Source organism: Gordionus sp. m RMFG-2023, chromosome 3 (assembly GCF_954871325.1).
Source record: "Gordionus sp. m RMFG-2023 chromosome 3, tfGorSpeb1-WG-v2, whole genome shotgun sequence".
Lineage (NCBI taxonomy): Eukaryota > Metazoa > Nematomorpha > Gordioida > Chordodea > Parachordodidae > Gordionus > Gordionus sp. m RMFG-2023.
In genome coordinates, this window is record NC_088777.1 from 5103700 (window position 1) to 5126026 (window position 22327).

The following is a 22327-nucleotide window of genomic DNA, read 5'->3' on the forward strand; positions in this document are numbered from 1 at the left end:
TATATCAATTATATTTTTCTGGTTTTGATGTTTGTGAAGGATATTATATTACTATTGAAATTATTCTGGATAGTATTATAATAAAGTAATTGAGAATAATCTACTCCCAGCTTTTATATGTATGGACCCCCTCTAAGGAAAATTCCTAGCTACGCCACTGGTTTGAGGTGATATATCTTTCTAAAGTGAAAATAAAAAGATATAGTTATTTAAATATTATAGAATTATACCAGGGTTAGACAATTTTTCAAAAAATATATTTGAATACAGATACAAATACTATTTAAAATATCTAACACATAAGATATTTTTGGACAAACAAACAGACAAAATGTATAAAACTTTATTATGTTTTATTCTATACGATAATATAATCTGTAAAAAAATTTGCGAAAATTAACTGAGGTAGTAAATAGACAGAACTTTATATTTTTTGTTGTATAACATAAAATAATGCCATAATAATATTTGTAAAATAAAACTGTATTATAATATTTGGAAAACGTTAGTTAAAAAAATAATAATATAAATATATTTTTAAACAAGTGTGTATATGCAGTATTAATCGTGCATTATTTAAGCCTATTCAGATGATTGGAAACGAAACATGACAATTTAATCCACACGGAGATTGATTAACCCTCATGTGGTGTAAAGTCAGGCAGACAAAATATTTGTCTTTTTAAAATCGAAATAACTACAAAATTATGAAATTATTCTCAACATTTAAAAATTCTTTTTTAAAAAAAACTGCCCTTGATAGTAGGTAGTGTGGGGCTAATTTTTTTTTCTCTTCCTAATCGATATAAGCTAAAAATAATATATGACTATTTGATTTTTTTTTATCATCTACAGATAAATTGACTAAATAACAAATTTTGATTAACTTTATAATCGATTATTATTAATATATTGACTAACTAAATTATTTTTTATCATATTTTTGAAAATATGTATTCAGGGTCTTGACGAAACTGGCCTTGTTCCCAGAAGATTTTTGAATTTTGAGCAGAGAACAGTATTCTTTGAGAATTGGTATCGTCATTTTTGGAAACTAATTCGTTATAAACATATAAATAAGTGTTGTTACTAAAAGGATAAAGCCAATCATTCAACATATAAATTCATTAAAATATTATATCTTGAATTTTAAGTCTAAGATCCTTTTTCTTTAAAATGGAAATAAAATGGGATATACATATAGGTGAAATAGAAGATCAAGAAGAATAGATGCATCAGTAATTTGCGAAACTGGTTCAAAAATGTATTAGTTTTTTGTATTTTATGGATTGGTTCGGGAGGGGATGGGCTTAACTTACCAAAGCAATAAGGCCTAAATCAATTTTTTTTTCTATAACCTTGAGGCTCGACCCGATAAGAATAATCGTTAAAGAAACTATTAAATTTCCTTTTCACTCTTATTTATGGCTGATTTTGCAGATCGGACTTTAACAAATAGGGAATTTTTTTAAATCAGCTGATTAGTAAATAAAAAAATAATATTTATAGTAATAAAACCACAATTCTTAAGATTTCAGGTAGACGCCAAAATTAAAAGAGTGTATAAACATTTAAGTAAAAATTTAGTTGTCTCATGTCATAACAAACACCTAAACTTGTCGATAGTAATTTAGAAAGAATAAGAATTACATTTTTTTTTTAAATTAATTACTATAAAATATTAATACTTCGTTATTTTCGTAACATTGCCTGATATGGCTGAGATCCTTCTTAATATCCAATTCGACTTTCTGTTTGCGCTAAAAAATAATTGAAAGTTAGTATTATAGTAGAAGGATATTTATTTGTTTTAAAAATATCGAATTCACCATGACACATACATTAACCACAAATTTATATTATGCTATGCTCTGCATAGAAGAACCTAATTTTAATAAACTTGTTCGGTATACTCTAATAAATAAATATCATCAGTTGGTTACTTTGGCGCCAAAAATGAGCCCCAACCACTAATACTGGTATGTGTGATAGGCCTGAACCTGGCAAATATGGGATGGGATTAAATGATAAACACAAAAGATCATGCGATCTTCATTATTAAAATGGTAGCTGTATTAACCTAATTAAATATCTCAGACCTAACTCACATCAAGCCTTAACCATAACATATTTGGTTTATGAAGCCTTTTTAAGATAAATATGTAATGTAAATGTGGTTATTGCATGGCATAAAACCTTTGAAGAGCCAGCCGACTCTGTTTCTTCATCTTCGGATTGCGACGTTGGCAAATTTAAAATCTTTTTGAACTCGGCCACGGGTTTAGCCAATCTTTCCTCTATGATCTTAAAATTTGGCAGGGTCGAATCTACGAAAGCGTGCTTTTTATCGACCGCTTTTATGGATGGTCTATCCAAGGCCAAAGCTTCTAAAACTCTATAATGCCTTTGTAGTACTTTAATGATGATTTGAGAAATAAAATTTTATAAATTGAAGCGTTAGCACAGAATGAGCAAAGGATTAATTAGACAAGGAAGTAAAGTTAAAATTTATAAATTAACACATAAAAGGGCCGTGTGAAACATATATCTTAGAAGCTACTATAGATTTTTATAACACATTAAATCTCTAACCCTAAATTGATTTTAAAAAATTATTATACAAAATTTTCATAACATTTATTAAAAAGAGTGCCAAAAAATATAAGCAAAATTGGCCTAAATATTTCCTTTTTTTAAAAAATATTATTAAATATAAATTTAACATGCAATAAATGAATACTATTTGTTTGATTTTAATATTTAAGTATTAGTATAAAAGAAATTTGTTTTCAAATAATCGTGATATATAAGCTCTTAGAAAATGCGTTTCTGTTTCCAAAAAAAATAAAAATCATTTAACATAAATACATTATCTAGTTTTTTTGGATTAACTATCATCTCTCAAGTGTAGCTTATCCCATAAAACTTCCCGGGGGCTTAGGATAGTTATAATGTGATAATTTATGCACATTTAATTATAAAAAGACCCATTATCTTCGAGAATTTTATTTTATAGCATTGCGTAAAATTATTTTAAAAAAAGTTTACCAAATAAAATAATTACTAATTCCAAAAGATGTGTAACGGATTATGGAGAAGCTTTACCCTGATTACCCCCCTCATTCATAGTCAGCGCTAATTCGTGGCAAATTATACAAAATACGCTTAACTGTGAATGAGGGGTAACGTATACTACACTGAAGAAAAATGATGCGCGTATTAATATATAACCTGGGTTTTCGAAATTCGTAACGCTGTAAGTAAATTTCAGGCGTCGAACTATTTCTTTCGCTTTTTCTAAAGACGCGGAAGCCACTTTTTCGCCTTGTCAAATTAAAAAAATCAATAAATGTTTATAGCGTGAAATAATGTGGCACGCGTATGTCTTATGGTATTCTAGGTCTGAGCTCTTTTTCTTATTTTTTTTAGGTTTTGATGTATCATATGCGTTGCGTTATTTATTCCCTCCAAACTTACTATTTTTACATATATGCAGAATGATTGGAAGACAAATTAGCAGTAAAGTGGCCACTTTATTGTAACTCGTAATAAAGTGGCCAGGCAAGACCATAAATCAATTACAAGTTTTATCTTATAAAACGGCAAAATATCAAATTTATATATATAAATTCGTAGTTTATCAAAATTTTGTGAGGGTTAGGACACTCCTTTATGGTAAGCGCGAAATACAGGGTTATCGTTCAAGCAATTTCTAAATAATCGCATTTTATAAATCAAGCTTCTCTTGAGGATATCGTGATAATTCGCGCTTACTATAAACGAAGCCCTAATTGTCATTTTGGGGCGGGGGTAGCGACCAACTACTGTCGGTCTATCTTTGATTCAGAGAGTGTTTCAATTTTTTTTAAAGCATTTCCAACGAGCTCAATTTTTTTTTTAAAAAAAACTTAATTGAAAATTTTTAAATAAAAATAAAATAGAAAAACTTATTTCGTATTTCGAATTGTCCGGGTAAGAGAGTTTCCTAAAATCTTCGGCGTAGGGCAGATACTTCACGTGGAAACCAGGGGGTTCCATTTGAAGACCTTCTGAGTTTAAATCTTCAAGCTATTAGCCAAAAAATGAAAATAATAGAATTAATTAAAACCCTAAGGACTGGTGTCCTTAGTGATGTTGTTAAAAAGCCCGATTCGGAGATTTTTAGAATATTATGTAAGCATGGAGATTTTATTCTCATAGCTGGCAGTGGAAACCTCTATTTTGCTAAATCTTGAGGCTTTAACATAATATTATTTTGGCTAAAATCATAATAGGGCTTTTTAACAACACTGGTCCTAAGCTAGTCTTAATTTTTTGTTCTTAATCTCGCATAGGGAGTTGTATTCAGAAAAACAGCCAGGAAACTTGTCTTTTTTTTAACTATAAATAATTTCCATATGATATAAGGGTAATGATACCTTTAAAAATAGGTTTAAAGATGGCACACATTCTTATTTTTGTCTAAAAATCTTATTCTATTCAGATAGCTATATATAAGAAATTCTAAAAAGGGAAGAAAAATGGATGGCCTAAGATTGACCCATTATTATGTCTTTCTTAAAAATAAATGTAAATAAAAAATCGTAATGTTTAAATATATATCGTATGGGGGATTCGGAATCTCTTGATTTTAAACTTTACCGAGGGGCGATTTAAAAAATTTTAAATTTCGATTTAACCGGAAATGTATTCTATCATGTGCAGAGTATTTATCCTATAAATTTCAACTGATTTCAGCCATAGACATTTTTAGTATTTTTTTAAATTTATAATGAAAAATCCATATAAAAATTAGTATAAATTAGAAGTAGTTCTAAAGTTCGTGGCAAAATTGGAAATAGGGTAAATACTCTACACATACTAGAATACATTTCCGGTTAAATCGAGTTTAAAAAATTTTTAAATCGCCCTCGGTAAAGAGATTCCGAATCCCCACGAGATTCAGAATCCCCGTATGACATATATAAAACTCTTTTACGTGTTTGTTTAAAAAGAAGAATAAATAATCAGATATTTTAAAAGATCTTAAATTTAGCCAAATTAAATATTTATCAGGAATTATATGACATTAATTTATTTTTTTTTCTATGGAATTATTAAAATAAAAAAATGTATTATTTATTATTAATACGTACTTATTTTAAATAACAACTTATATGAATAATGATGGTAAAAAAAATGACATATTTTTTAAATTTTACAAAAATCTTTATTTCTTCTTAAAAACTTTTAATAAATAAAAAAAATAATATAATTACAATAAAATATAAGTAATTCTTGTTGGACATAAAGGTATTTTAAAAAAATATAATTTAACAATTAAAATTAATACAAATGATTATATGAGAAAGCAGAAAAATAAATTCTAAATAATTAAGGGAAGAGGAAAAAGATCTAGGTTATTCCGACTGCTCAGGGAATGAACACCCATGAAATATATGAAATTAATTAGATTTTATAATCTGAATTTCTATGCGTTGACTTAAGTAGACACCTTCTTTTGGGTCTCCTGATTTAGTTCTTAAGGCTCTGCCAAGCTTTTTAATTAGGTTAAGAGCCTGTCTTAAAAAGGATGTTAAGGTTGTAATAACAACTGGTACGAAATTATATTCATCAGGAATATTCATATTTTTGTTCGTTTTAAAATCTTGTGTATTTTAAAATGTCCTTATTGATGTTGGAAGGTGGGAGGGGGTCAGCGCAAGAGAAATCACATCCTGGAAATCGGCTTTTCTCCCAAGGAATTTGTGTAATTCCATCGGGTCGTCTCCGATCAGTAAAGAGACCTGGAGATTCTAAAATGGCAGGAAAACCAGCGGACTGTAAAGTCCGTTTTATGAGAGCATTGCATCTGTTATGTCGGATTGAACGTCCACTGCTAGATGCAATGGAGGCAATGACGGCCAGTTTGACTTACTGGCTTCTTGCACTTGGCACACTCATATGAGAATGAGGCAATCACATTTAAGCAAATGGGCACTGCAAAGCTGAATTTTTGGTTTGACAGATCGAGCTCAAGACTTTTAAAGGGAATGACGTCTAGGTATTCATATCCAGAACCTTGGTTGAGAGAGGCTAATAAGGCATGATCTTCACATAGCAGGGTCGAAAAGAGGTAATCAACGGACCTTAATCATTAAATTATCCCAATCCTTTCATGGAAGGCTGGAGGTTGGCATTCATCACCGCAGCGGCGCATCTGGCAAGGATAGGTGTTCAGTTATTGTTTTGGAGCTTGCCAATATGGACGAGACGAAACAAATAATCGAGTAATCCTATACCTCCTTTATCCTAGGAAAGAGTGGCTTGATGCCATGAATTGGAGTTAAATTTGAGATTAGTTATTTTTCCATAATGTTTTTATTATGGATTCATATGCTTTTAAAGGTTCAGGATGTTAAAAATGGCCGTTTACCGTAACACTATGAGAATCTTCGGTAGAAGTTTTTAATTAAAAAGGAAGATTTATGTGTGGGAAGCTGTATGAGTAGCTCTTTCATATTGTTTAAATTATTAGAAGTAGCTTGGAAAAAGGTTTCAACCGATACGTAACCTCTAACTGATGATCCAAGATATGTTAGTTCTTCGGCCTTAAAATTGATTTTAGCAATGCATACAACATAATGAAACGATCTGCCTTCCTAAAATCCCCAGTTACATTTTAAATTGCTATGCGAATCCCTCCATCTTACAATATAGTTAATATAGGCTTTCTTATTGAGAAGAAATTCAACAGGGTGATCCCCTAAGCTCGAATTTTATTCTGTCTAGGAATAGACAATCTAGTTAAAAAAAACAGCTGCCGATTAGATCTTCATCTCTGGTACATATATGACGAGATTATAAGCGGTAGTCTAGAAGAAATAGCCAAAGCCTTAGAAATTTTACAAACGGATGGGCCAGACAAAGACCTTCTCCTAAACGTCGACAAAACAGAATTCTGCCAACTCACCTAATCTCCCTAATGTCACGCCTTTAAAGAGCTTAAGGCCAAAGAATTAACACATTTTGGCTCACCAGTTGGAGGTTACTTGGCGGTTGAAGCCTTTTCCCAAGCTACTTCTAATTTTATCATTATGGAGGAGCTACTCATACAGCTTCCCACACATAAATCTTCCTTTTTAATTAAAAATTTCTTCAATATACCGAATATCCTCTATGCTTTACAGTCAACGGCTATTTTTAAATATCCTGAACCTTTAAAAGCTTATATGAATCCATAATAAAAAAACATTATAGAAAAAATAATTACACCCATAGCCTTATCAATTAGTGGTTTCATCTCGTCCAGATTAGCAAGCTCCAAAATAATAATTGTATCCTTACCAGATGTACTGCTCCAATTTTATTTCCCATATTCATGAAATCATCACTAACTCATAAAAGTGAGGGAAGGCCTCATTTATCATAAAATTACATTATTTTAATTAACTGAAACCTCTTTTTGTTCTAGCAACACATCTGTCAATTCTAAAAATAACTCAATAAAATTTTATGGAGAGAGACGACTTATCATTATTCTCTGCAAATCTCATCAAATTATATCAACAGCAAGATTAAACACATTCAAAGTTGAATAAATAAAATTAATACTTTTCAACATGTAAAAAAAACTTTTTTATATTTTATTTTAATATTTATACAATTCGACAAAAACATGAAAACATCATCATTTTTTAATTAATTTGAGTCAAATGTTGTACTTCAAAGCTGATGTTTAAAATGCCTGCCATTAGCTTGAATATATGGTCTAAGGCGCTTTCGATATTCATTGATTTTACACAATCACAGCTGCATATCTTTGTGGATAATCCGATGCATTATGGCTTGTAAAACACCAGTTTATCAGGATTGTTGACGAATGTATACCAAATCGGCCTTCTTGGCTCAATATGAGTGTTTTAAATAACATTCCCTATACTACAAGCTGTGCGTGATCTACCACTACCATACCGCCTTTTCTGCTTCTGGTAGCATCAATTTTTGCAGTTAGGAAATTCCTTCAAAAACATTTTGGCTCGGTAGTATTTTTATTGCCTTATTTTAATTAAACTCAAGTCATTCATTTTTTACTGAAAACAATTTTATTTATTTTTTATTATCGCCTGCTTAAATGTAAGATTTATTATTATAAAAAAATTACTTTTTACATGTTGGAGAGTTGAATTTTGTTTGTTCAAACCTCGTACATTACTTTAAGCCTTGTGAATAGGATTTGATGAAATTTGCAGAAAACATCGAATCCCTCTCTCAATCTTAGAATTGATAGATTTATTGCTAAAACAAAAAGGGCATCAGTTCAATTGGAACACAGTGAATATATATACAGTTAAAGCCATCGATTCATAGCAAAAATATATAATAATACTCATATTTTACAACTAATGATCCGACAATGGGCTAGTTTTTCTCTCCTTGGTCTACTGAAAAGTGAAATATATATTATTTTTTTCTTTCTATTCCATTGCTTTTGAGAATATGAATCTCCCCAAAAAGATTTTTTTAATTTTACTTGTATTTTTTGGTATGTGAGGGGTTAAGTATTAATTAAATTTTTTTAAAATATAAATCAATTAAACCTGGCATTAACCAAAAATAACATTAAATTATAAGAAACTCATACTCCTCAGTAATTTATATAACATTATATCCCTAGAGAATAGTTAATTTTATTAGGCATTTAAAAACATTATTTTGCATTGCCTCTCTGTACACTTTTCCGGTAATTATGGGACTGGCAACTTGTGCAAAATATTTTTAGAGGGTCGGGCCTGAATATCGCAAATATATCAAAAAGCGTAAACATGCAACTTTATGTGTTTTTTCCTTCCTTAAAAAAATTATAATGGGCTGGGTCGGACAACTAATATAAAAATTATTTTACGATGCAAAAAAAAAAGCGAGAAAAAATATACAAAAATTTTCACGGGGTAGTTTGAACCCAGTCTAATTTGGTTAGAAAATAAAAAAAACTTCGCATTTTTTTTTACTTCTTTCTTTTTTTAAATAAACTTTATTTTTATTTTTAAACTTTAATTCTTATTTTTATTTTCTTTAAGAATTATTCTCTTTAAAAAAAAAATATATATAACCTGAGGAATAAGTGCTACCATGCGAGGGACCGAATATTTTCTTGATATCAACGAACATATAGCAACCACTTCCTTTGCCAGGCATCTCAGTATTAGGACTCGGAGTAATTTAGAACTACCGTATATTCGCTAGTTTTTTGTTTTGGAAATCAGTTACATTATAATAAATAGTATCGTATTCATCAATAGTGTTGAAAATCTCTCCGTTTGAGCTGACTTTAAGCCTGCTCTAAAATGGCTTAATAGATTTTGACCAAAAAAGTATCGGCTTGCCAACAATGTTATGAGGAGAAAAAAAAATTTGCCTCAAAGCTAAACTGATCTGTTTCGGATTTTAGGGTCTTGAGAATGAGGAGATTTGACAACAGAATTCGAATATTAAATTAAGCAAAAAAATATTTCGTTAAAATTAAATTCATAAACTTTCAAAAATTTGATCGCAAATTTTAATCAAATCGTTATGTTAAAATTTTTAAAATTTGTATATTTTCTAGAATTATGTTTTGGACATGTTTTTATTTTTATATTTAAAATAGCCTATTTAATTATTTTCATTAAAGTTTGCAAAGTTTGTGAATTTAATCTTTTTACATTTTGGACATAGCCTTTTAACTTCTTATTTTAAAGAGATTAATAAAAAAAAAAAAATTAATTTTGAAAATGAATGTGAGTTGAAAATTTTACACTATCATCTGGATAAATGAAGTGACATGGTCTAACGAACCAATAGGGTTTGATAAATGACGCTGGCTTGAAACCGACTAGCGTTATACCTGAATAACAATTTTAAACCGAATTATAGTGTATCCATGCATAAGGAAACTATCGTTAACTTTCAAAAAAGCTGGAAACATAACATATATTATTTATTATACCTGTTTATTTGGATGAACTCAAGTATATACAACATAAAATTTTATATCTAAGATCCAACTTTGTGTATATTCGTTTCTTCCCAATTTTTAAAAACAAATTTAGACAAATATAATAATACTCAATTCAAAGCAAATATTTTTATTTTAATCTAATATAGATAGTAAATATTACCTTATAAAAAAAATTATTCTAATTAATCCCTCGCGTATAATATTCTTATAAATGACGCGTGGAAAATGATTTAATAAATAATTGATTCTTATAAGCAAGCTAATTCTCAATGAAAAGTTTTTCATGAGCTTAAATTTAGTCGAACAATTATTCGGGATATAATTGATAAATTTTCTAGAACCCCTTCTTTTTTTATTAATTTACAAATTCCAAAGAAAAACCTTGTTAGACTTAAACTAGGGAAGATAGAATCTTTTAAAGAAAAATCATTCTTGCGTTAGGGAAAACGGATTTCTGCTACAACATGTCAAAGGAGAATTCACAAAATGGGACATTATTCTTACAAATAAACCCTGTTTCGTAGTAAACAATGGTAATATTTGGAATATTGTAATAAGAAATAAGGATAACGCCGTTCATGATTGTTTAAAACGAACCATTAAAAATCCAGAGAATTATGATAAGAGGATTTATCAATTTGATAGGTGTCGGAAGTTTGACATTAATAAATGTAACAATAAACGCCGTTTAAAAACATTATCTCTTTACCCAATCATCCATTCCTTATTCTAATGGCGGGAGTGCGCCCCAACAAGTCGCGACACCATGCTGCGAAATAGACTATAAAAAATGATTATCTGATAGAAGGATTAATATTTCGGATTGCCAGTATCAATTACTGATTTAAAATCCAATTAAAACTTTATGGAATATTATTTAAAGAAAAATTTTTTAATTTTAAAATCTGCCCTTACTATTAGGGCGAAAGAAAACTATGGAAGATAGATAAAATTCTATTTCATGGAAACTATAAGGAGATCTCATAAATTCAATGCTTGATAGAATAATAGCTGTTGTATAGGCGAAAGTGGGTGTAAACTAATTTTTAAATTCAAATGACGATTATTTATGAATGATGCATGGAATTGAACGTAAATTATGAAGCGCTTATATTTTTAAACATTTTTTATAAAAATTAATTTATATTTTTATATTCCATATTACAATTATTTGGTTCGAAATATATAAATTACGAATGAGCGAATATATTATATGAAGTTGGGGTGATAGAATTTTTTATAATCTATAACAACTGAGTGTTAATGAGAATCCTGTATTTGCTTAGTGTATTAGAAGATTTTGACATCGAAATGACATGCAGTCATTAAATTCCTTGAGCCCGTTAACTAGAAAACTCCTCAAATTTGACTAATAAAAACACTATGGACTTAAAAAATATTCTCGTTAAATTATAATGTATAGTGACGCAAAATCACTCTATTTGACCCGATTTTTAAAAACCGCCTAACTCAATATTTTAGCCAGATAAAATATTGCCAGCACTCTACATTTCGCTAATAGAATTTCCAAACCTCCGTGCCATCTATGAGCAAAATCTTCAGGCTCGCGTAATATTTTTTCTGGATGAAATAATAAGAATCGTCTCAAATGGAGGCGATTTTGCATCATTAATCATTTACATAACAAAATTAATTTTTTTTTTTAAATATCTTAGTGCCTAAATTGAAAAGATTCTATAATATTGTTCCTCTAACATCCTTCTGCCATCAATAAGAGAGAACAGCGAAATAGAAAGACTAAAAATATAAATGAATATTTATTTTATTTTTTTTACCCGGGGGTCCAAAATCTTTCAAATTTTTAATTTCCTCCACGTCGAATATGATTTTGCCGCCGCCGAACTCCATATATCTCCTCTCTTTAGGCGTTTCAATAGCCGAGACGCCCTTTTTTTTTAAAAAAAATAATATTAATAATTTCCAAAACAACGTTAAATTATTTATCCATTTCTATACAATTTTATAATATTAAATATTTAGTTACGAAAAAATTCGCGGCCTGTTGGACATATTCAGAGCAGGGGAGAACTGGCGATAAGGGTAGGTTGGCAAAATGGCCACGCGCCGAGACAAAATACAGAGAAATTTTTTTGGGGGAGACGAGTTAATCAACATGAAGAGGTGGTCATATTATTAGGTTTCAACTCTAAATAATTAAGACCAATAAAGATAGTCTAAACAGTTTATCAAACTTTATTTTAAGTGACTGGCTGCATTCAGATCGAGCTAAGAAATGTAGTTTTATTATTTACCTAATCAACTCTATCTGAATTCCGCTTCCCACAATTATTTTTTTGAATTGTGGAGCGGTTCGGCTTTGATTGACCTTCAATGAGCTCTTCTTCGTTTTCCAAAAAATTATCTTTTATCCAATGTTAAATCCCAGAATTATGGGCTAACGGTCTGCGCCTTTTATTTAAAAAATTTTTTTTTTAACCCGTTTGCTTATCCGTCTAATGCCTAATTTTTTTCCGCCTTCCACTATTCATCTCTAATAAAGGTTAAGGGTTATTTCGTTTACGTTTTAAAAATGGGTGTAGATATTATATTTAAGAGCCATTTATTTTAATTAAGTAATTATTATTTTTTAATGCAGTTATTTGTCGACCATGGTAATGTTTTGCTTTAGCAGCAATCAAGTGGGTGAAACAAAAAACACGCCTCTTTCACTAACTCTTAAACGGCTTAGCAAAGTTTTTATCCTAAAATATTCGTCTCAATCTTCGACTTGGTAACATTCGAGGTTCTAAGCCGTATTGGGGTCGGTCAATGCTAGGCAATTTAAACACTAGATGTAAGAAATATTACGGACCTCTTTGTCTTCCACTTTTGCATAGTCTTTTCTTATTTCCTCCAGAGTGTCTTTGTCTAATTTTATGGGTGCAGGAATTTTAGTAGAAGATACCAAGGCATATCTAGTTTTTTTTTCAAAGTTAAAAAGATTACATAGTTAATTGCAGACAAGATACTTTCTTTTTTAAAGGTTAGTAATTTTCTTATTGGGGAGGAGGGAAGAGCTAAAGAAATCTAAGCCGACCCAAATTTATCATTTTTGTGCATGGTTGAATTAAAATGTCATCTATTTTCCAGATAATGTTTCTTGAGAGACGCCCACCTATAAATTTATTTAGAAACATTTTTTTTAAAAAAATACTCCTTTTAGATTCTCTGTTTCATCAATAGAGATATTTTTTTTAATGACATTAATTTCTCTTTCATCAAATTCATGATAATCCCTCCATGTCAATCATGATGATAAGTTAAGAATTATTAGAATATTATAAAGAAATTTATCGTTAAAATAATTAATAAAGAAAAATAATACCTTACCTAAAACGTAGTTATAAAATAAATGGGCTATGAGATTTATATATATGTATATTGCATATCAATAATTAATATAAATAATACAATGAAACGGCGACAATAGTAGTAGGCCCGATATTAAACGGTAATTTCGAAACGGCTCGCTTTCGATAATCTCTTATTCGCAACCTTATAAAAGAAAACAATTGGTTACAATATAGTATTAATTAGTTTTAACACGGCATATCAGGATTATATAAGTTAATGCAAAAAACTCCACCTGAGGCTGCATTCAAAGTGGAGACGGATCCATTTTTTTACATCCGTTCCGTCAAAAGTCAATCTCATTAAAAATGGTATATATTTATGTTCATTTTTAAAAAAAATTATAAGTAACTGTTATAACTCTACAAAATTTGCCGGATACCTGACCCGTTTAGACGGAAGGTGTCGGAACGGACGCACTGTGAACATGTATATCATTTTTAATGAGATTGACTTTTGAAGAAGCGGATGTAAAAAACGGATCAGTGTCCATTTTGAATGCGGCCTGAGCCGATTTTTGATAATGGGCAAACTTAATATTTTGTCCAGATTACGCATGCCCTGAAAGATTTTGCTCATGGATAGCACAAAGGTTTAGACATCTATTAGCGAAATCTCGAGGTTTAGGCGATACTTTTTTTCTGATTAAAATGTTGAGTTAGCCGTTTTTTAAAAAATCGGCTCAATGGAGCCATTTTGTATCACTAATAGAATGTAACATGTTTAATAACATTCTGCACTTAAAGTTTGATTCTTTAAAAAAAAAATGTAAGTAAATACTTTAAAGTATGATATAAATAATATTCTTTAGGGTTGCCCGTGAGATAAATTTTTCTTCCTATCTCCTCCAGGAAGGAAAATGCCTCAAAATAAAATATAATCAAAATATCTAAAATATAGTGAGATTTTTCCTACAGCCTCCAATCCATAAAAAAAAATGTATTTCAAATTTTAACGAATTACGTTTGTAGTCGTAATTTATTTTTGCGTACGTAATAATGAAAGTTAAATTCCGCAGAAAAAATTTTAAAAATTTGTATTTTCTTATAAATTCATGGCTTAATGGATGAATGTATCGGTTAACATTTAAAGTATCGACCGATAACGACTGACTGATTGACGTATCGGTGCATCTCTATAATACCTAGACTCTAATTCGTCCAGCAATTCTTCGGACGTGGGATAATTTTCGACTTCCTCATCGTTCAGGGTTAAGAGTTCCTATTAATAAATGTGTATATTAAAAAAATATTTTTTAATACTATGTCTTAGTTCTCGTCATAAGCTTAATTTTTTTATTGCTGAAAGCAGCTAAAACACTCCTTTTTTTGGTACGGTTTATAAAAAAACAACATGTCATTTAAAATTATGTAAAATATAACTGAAAATATTCAATATTTATTTTTCAAGTCTTAAAAAACCCCGCATTGTATTAAGTTAAAAAGATGCGCTGAAAGGTTAGCTTAACTACTCAGTCTTGAAAATGTAAAAATATCAAATAAAATGCGATGGATAGATAATTATATTAAAAAGGAGAAAAATAATATATAGCTAATTAAATTTTATTGAATTCCAAACAAAACCAAAACAAATACTGATCAAATAAGCTAATTTATATAATATATAATTATTTTTAAAAAACTTTGTAAAATTTGGACATATCAAAAGTATCGGAAGCAGTTCCTTTCCCGTCGGGTGAATCGGAGAAGCCTATCAGCTGAATGTCGATATCCGATTCGTTAGCGTCCCTTGCTCGTTGAATCGCTTGTTTCTAATTTTTAAAAAAAATAAAGAAATTATAATGGATGGGGATTTTGGATTTCTCAATTTTAAATCATTTACTGGGGACGATTTTTTAAGTTTGAAAAAAAAAATATGATTTGACTTAAAAATAATTCCAGCGTGGTATAAGCCTCACAGTACGAAAATATATTTCCGGTCAAGATTACGCAAATTTAAAAAAAATTGCTTTTCAAATAAAAATGGATTAATATTGAAGGATTCCAAACACCTATATGGAACCCATATCTCGTAATCAGAGTTGTTAAATGAAATATCTAGATCCTGTATCTAGATATAAAAATGTGGTATCTGTATCTGTATCTAGATAGATTTTTGATTAAAATATCTGTATCTAGATATTATTTTAGACGATGTATCTGTATCTAGATCCATTTAAAAGGTATCTTTTAACAACTATGCTCGTAATGAACATTAATCGAGAAAAAAACTATGTTAAGGTTAACGTAAATTTACGTAATTTGTAGAGGTGGGGTGGATAAAATAATTTTCATAGGCCGATCCGATCTTACCGATATCGATGTCGATCATCAATATCAGCTGATACGATCTTTATTTAAGGATAAAATTTATCGATAGGGAATATGGAATAAACTAAAAATATATGATAGTATCAATGGAATTCATTCCGGCAAACGTGGTATTTTTTCAACTTTTAATCATCTTTTTTTTCGGTGGACATTTCCCAAATATCTTTAAAAATGGAAATTTATTCTAATTTGTGTAGAATACCTATTCTATGATTTTTAGATAAATTTGCTATAAAATTTTGAAATGCTTTTTTATTTATTGGTAAATTAAATTTATTAATATCAAACATATGAATGACTGTTACAAAGAAATAAATAAAATAATAATTTTGTGGCTATAATATAGAGCCAAATACAAACATTATAATGTTTTTTATTATTAATATAAACTATACTTTATTTTAAAAAAAATATTGATTTAAATCAAATTTAACATTACGCGATTAAAATTATATAAAATATATTCTAATCATCATGTGAGATGAGGCTGCCAAAGAAGCTGATGTAATTGGCCCTGTGAATTGCTATTGCGAGTCTGTCTTAAGAAGAAGCCTTCACGAGGTTCATCAGTTAGTTTGCGGATTAGCGATCCAAGTTCCTTGAAGAAAGAAAGAGCACGATTCCCAAAGGTAGTCAAGGTAGTGGAAATGATGGGAATGAATAAGTGATCTTGGGATATCTCTGAATATTTTGCAATTTTTAGAAGCTCCTTGTTCTCCAGAATGTTAAGGGATTGATTGGAAGGAGCCAATGGATCAATACAAGAGTAATCCCAGACCAAGAATTGACCTCGCTTCCAGGGAATTTGAGAGATCCCGTCAGGGCGTTTCCCAACAGATCTGAAAAGACCAGAGGGTTCGAGAATAGAAGGAATTTGAGCGGATCTCAGAGCTCTAAGAATTATAGAATTGCAAATGTTATGTCTAACGATGCGGCCTTTACATGAACGACAATGTAGACTATGCCTTCCATTACTCAAAACAGCAGAACTGCAGCCGGCACAGATGTGGGGTTGGGTTACTAAGCAATTTAAACGGATGCCTATAGCATGAGTTAGCTCATTTTGGGTCAATTGTAATTGTAAGTTCGCGGATGGAATGGCTTCGAGAAACTCATGTCCAGAACCATTAAGCAGAGAGGAGAATAGGGACGGTCCAATGATTGCATACTGGAAAGGAGAGATTCGACGCAGCTTGCAATAATGGGTTTATCCCAGTCCTTCTGCTTGTTCGTTTCTGGAATTGGGTGGTCGGCAATGAATCGAGATTTCAATTCAATGATGGCACTATCAAAGGAAGGGTCAGAATTTAAGGAATTAGGATTGACTAAATTTTTGGTTAAAAGACAGCTCGATATAAAGGCAGTTAAGGCAAGATCGGAAGGGGATATGATGCCTAGTCCTCCCATCTTGGTAGGAAGGGTGGCTTGTGTCCACGCTAATTCATGGAATTTTAGATTAAGGATACTTTCAATTAGGACTTTAATCCCATTTTCATAAATGCCTAAGGAAGTGGGAAATTTAAAAATAGGGGTAGAGCGGAGCGCGTAAAGAATTTTTGGGATATTGAAGAAATTTTTCAGGAGAAAAAAGGCTTTATGAGAGAGGAGAAGGGAAAATAGGTCAGTCAACACATTAAGGGTTTCGAGTGTAGATTGTAGGTAGGATGATATGGCTGTGTGTCCACCAACGGGAGCACCTAAGTGAGATAATTCCTCCAGAGTAATCTGTTTGAAATTATGAAAATTGTTTTCAGATGAATTAATTGGAATGAATTCTGATTTTTCATGGTTGATTGATAGACCAATGGATAGCCCTGCATCCTTGATTATCATTACAGCTTTATTTATTTCGTCGTTTGGACCACAAAGGATTCCATCATCGATGTACCATGCATGCAATGATAATGAACATGCCTCGTTAATAGATTTAACAATTTCATTGATCCCAAAACAGAAAAATAAAGAACCTAGAGGATCTCCCTGTTGTATGCCCTCAATCGAAGGAATTTTATAGGTATCAAATTGGAGAGTGGAAGGCTGTTATAGCATGAATAAAAGAATTTAGTGTAACCAGGAAAGAGAATACTCGATGCGCTCAGAAAGGAATTCCGAGAAAGAGTGTTATAAGCATTGTTGAAGTCGATTTTGACTAAAGATTCGTTGGTTGGCTGGGTTTCTAAGTGTATTCTCGTTAGATGAACAACAGCTTCACAGCCGTTGGTGGACACACAGCCATATCATCCTTCCTACAATCTACACTCGAAACCCTTAATGTGTTGGCTGACCTATTTTCCCTTCTCCCCTCTCATAAAGCCTTTTTTTTCTGAAAAATTTCTTCAATATCCGAAAAATTCTTTACGCGCTCCGCTCTACTCCTATTTTTAAATTTCCCACTTCCTTAGGCATTTATGAAAATGGGATTAAAGTCCTAATTGAAAGTATCCTTAATCTAAAATTCCATGAATTAGCGTGGATACAAGCCACCCTTCCTACCAAGATGGGAGGACTAGGCATCAGATCCCCTTCCGATCTTGCCTTAACTGCCTTTATATCGAGCTGTCTTTTAACCAAAAATTTAGTCAATCCTAATTCCTTAAATTCTGACCCTTCCTTTTTATTTATTATATTTTTTTCATACATCTTTTTTAAAAATGTATTTAATAAAATATCAATTTTTTTAAAAAATTTCTCCAAACCCATGTTACTCAATTAAAGTATATAAAAATGAAATATTGATTATATAAATATATTGGTATCGATTTGAAATGAATAAATATATTGATGAAGCCCCCATTTCCCAAAGATACAAATCCCCTTGAAAGGTGGAAAATGACACCATTTGGTATATATATCCTTATATTATCAAAAATTGCTAAAAGATTATCTGGCAATTCCCTCGACTAGCCCTGAAAGGATATTCTCAGAAGGGCGTTATGTTTTAACAAATCAACGTTGTCCACTAGATTAACTGACTATCCTAGCACGCCTGTGCCTAAAGAAATGAATGCGCATAGAGAATTTCAAAAATATATATTATTTTTCTTTATATACTATTACTAATTTGTTTGAGTTGAATAAAAGTTGAAAATCATGCTGTTTATTTATTTTTTATTTGATTGGCTTAGTAAAATGATTTGTGAAAATTATTGATTAAATCAAAATTTTTCAATTTCATATCTTTTTCAGAATTCAAAAAGGAAAAATATCAAGGCTCGGTTTTTTTTATATATTGCTTCATAGTTATTTTCCATATATTGTATTTATTTAAAAATACAATTAAGGTTTTTTAATGACTATTCCATATATATTTAGACAAGTTTTTTTAAAATCACTATTTTATTCTTTAATTTGTTAAACCAATACCAATACAAAAAATAGAAAATATTTTTTAAACACAATATCAATATTTTGAACCAATACCAATACAATATTTTGTTAATCTTGGATTTTTAATATTGTTCCCAACCCTACCTATAAGTTACTAAAATTATATATAAATACAGAAAATATTCCTTATCTCCAGTTATACATTGCTTAAAAATCTTATAGGCGTAATATAAATTCAAAATGACTAAAAAGCACATTGTCAAATTGTCTCAAATTTACAGGATAGAAGTTGTTTTTTTAAATTTGAAATAAAAAATCTCATTTTGCCGGAAATGGATTCTATCATGTGTAGAATATCTACTATCGGAATTGAAAGAAAAGAATATAGAAAGATTCTATTAAGGATAAATACATCATTCTTGGGATAGTTTATGAGAAAAAATAAATAATTAAAAGTGAAATTTTAAATGACAAATAAATCAAGTTCTAAAAACAAATAATATACCCTTAGATGAGGATCATCTGAATGTGGATTGTCTTGACAAGTGAATATGTATATCTTCTTCGGTCCCATTTTATATTTGCTAATTCGATAAAAATTTAAAAAAAAATATATATTGTTGTAGGTTGAGAAAAAATTAAATGAAGACATTTCTATTTCATTTAATTAGGTCAAAAAATACTACTCTCATTACATTTAAATGATCAGTTTATCCCAAAAAAAGAGGAAAAGAGGGTAAGGGAGGGGGGGGGGGGGGGTGATTTAGTATTTTACACATAAATATTCTGACTTTTTCCTTGTAGATTTTTTTTTGTCCTTATTCTATATGGCATCAATGGTACTTTTTTCGTTCATTTACATAAAATGTCATCCCTTGTCTTCCTAAATATTCTATTTCTATTCTACCATCAAACCTTTGACCACACGCGCTTTAAATATGAATAATTTAATATATTTTTTAAGTACGCATATTAATCTATAAAGAAGCCACACATTCATTTAGGTAAAATTAGTATAAGAAATATTGTTACGTTGCTATTTTTCCATGCTACAAATCAATTCGATATAATTCAACCAAATAAACCAATCTATGATGTAGACATCCACTCCACTCATGCCTTCATTACAGTTTTTTCTATGAAATTTTAATGTTGAAAAAACTTTATTGGCTAATGAACACCATCTGCCTTTTACTTGAGTGAGACACTCACAAAGGATGAAGATGGTGTGACAGATATCATTCTTAAATGTTTTGCAATAAATTGAAAATGATGGTAATGAGGTGAGTGATTCCATTTTTATTACATTCTGTAGTAGTGAATATGAGGTTGCTTTATAAATGTCACATGAATTATCTAATTGCTGGAAAATATATAATATATTTAGGTTTGAAGTAGCATGTGGTCGATGTTATGATGATGTTGGTCAGAGGGATTAGGAATAGTGGGAGGAGATCTTCATGTGAGAAGAATACATAATGTATTTTTCCATCATATATTGTGCCAGTAGCATATTTTTCTTTAAAAATAAACCTATGTATAAACTGATTAGAGCATATCCAGAGGCTTTCAGCTATAGAGGCTTGATAATTGTTGTCTTTATTATGGTGACCAAATGGGAAATTGATAATTTCTTTTTCAATATCTAAAAATTGAAAAAATAAACCAGATTTTATATATTATTTAATTAAATGAGGTTTTTAACCCGGATAACATATATTATAAAAATCAAGCATTCATAGGATTGGTACAGACTCATTATAAAAATCAAGCATTCTAGGATTGGTACAGACTCAAATTTTAAACTCAGTTGTAACTTATTTATCTCAATGATATTTATAAAATGTATTTTTAAAAACATTCATCAATCTGATAAGATAATTATTTTGTAAAGCTAATTTAATAATAACAATTTTAAGATTTCCCAAAAAATTATTAAAATTGAAAAAACAATTTACCATAGATTATAATATGATGGATTAGTTATAAATATTTTTAAAAAAGTATATAAAGATGATGACTATGAATTTTGAAAATAATGTAAAAAATGTGTAAGTGAGGGAATAAAATTAATGAGTAAAAAAAATAATGAACTAGAAAAGGGATTAAATATATATTAAAAGAATTAGAAAGAAGGTCATCCCAGGTGTGGATGCTGATTGGCAGAGGCAAAATTCTTTATAGTGATTTTAAAAATTTGTAGCTATTTTTTTCCCCTAGCAATTTGATTAAATTAAAAAGATAAATTATAAAAAATTAACAAGAAATCCTTGATATCTCAAGTGCATATTAAAGGAACTAAAACTTTTATACATGTTTTTTTTAAAGCTACATAATAATAAAAAAAAATCCAGATAGCCATATTAATAAGGTTTTAAGCAATAAATATTTTATAAACTCTTCATCTCGAGTTAGTATAAATCCTATAAAAAAATTTTCAAGGTTAAAAAAAATATTTATAATTATTTTATAAAAAAAATATACATAATATAATATATATTTTTATCATTTGCTTCCACTTAATAAAAAAATTATACCTTTCATAAATTTTTCTATCTTCTTAATACTTTCTGCCCCTAAATGATCAAACTCCTTGAATAAAAAATAAATGAATTATATAATATGATAAAGTTTTAAATTTTAAAAACAAAACCTATGTTATAACTCTTGTCATAATCAATATATTTTTTAAAAATTTCACTTATATATTCAGTGATATGTATATTTAATATTATAATCATTACAATAAATAATTTTATCCTATTTAATATAGCATTGCATTCCAACAGTAAAAACTTAATTTTTGAATTGAGTAGTAAATTTTAAAAAAAATTAACCTGATAAATGAATATGTGTTTAAAATTATTAGAGTTCTTAGTTTTTTCCTGAAATGAATAGTATTACATGATAATTTTAAGGATAATTACTGAGTGGAACAATATTAGACAAACTAAATTTTTTTCATTAGATATGATATCACACAGCATCCAATCTCTTATGGCCTATATCTTATAATGAACATGTAACATATTTTAAAAAAAACCTTAAGAGATTTGTAAATGGGTGATGATTTAGCATCATCCTTTGTTTGGAACATATGTGGTTGAACATCAAGTAAAAAACATATCCCATCTCTTTGATTATAAGATTCGTCTTCAAGCTAATAATAGGCATATAGAGTCTATTCATTATTAATAATTTACATTTTCTATATCGTAATAATCATTTTCATCTAAAATATTTCTCCAAGTTTTGATTTGGTCCATTTCAAAAAAAAATCGATTCACAGCTGCTTCAAATGCATGAGTGCAGCTAATGA

The 22327-nt window shown here is 29.5% G+C and overlaps 1 protein-coding gene across 2 annotated transcripts; it reads right to left on the reverse strand.

The window, feature by feature from the left end:
* Window positions 1–416: 416 nt before the first annotated feature.
* LOC135925635 (X-ray repair cross-complementing protein 5-like) lies at window positions 417–22270 on the reverse strand. 2 transcript variants are annotated; one of them, XM_065461012.1, is made up of 19 exons: window positions 22212–22270; window positions 22052–22168; window positions 21936–22010; window positions 21846–21893; window positions 21546–21600; window positions 20542–20653; window positions 19514–19592; window positions 14994–15122; window positions 14496–14572; window positions 13412–13495; window positions 12813–12915; window positions 11776–11887; window positions 9777–9865; window positions 9093–9221; window positions 3948–4068; window positions 3232–3324; window positions 2197–2414; window positions 1689–1760; window positions 417–1054 (listed from the first exon to the last, which is right to left on the reverse strand). In XM_065461012.1, the coding sequence occupies exons 2-19, from the start codon at window positions 22103–22105 to the stop codon at window positions 926–928; spliced, it is 1779 nt and encodes a 592-aa protein (XP_065317084.1). In that variant the 5' UTR covers window positions 22106–22168; window positions 22212–22270; the 3' UTR covers window positions 417–925. The 2 variants fall into 2 exon arrangements, with proteins under 2 accessions (XP_065317084.1, XP_065317085.1); XM_065461013.1 differs by lacking the exons at window positions 20542–20653; window positions 21546–21600; window positions 21846–21893; ... (1 more) ...; window positions 22052–22168; window positions 22212–22270 and adding exons at window positions 19869–19938; window positions 20041–20206 and having other exon boundaries at window positions 420–1054.
* Between the last annotated feature and the right edge of the window lie 57 nt (window positions 22271–22327).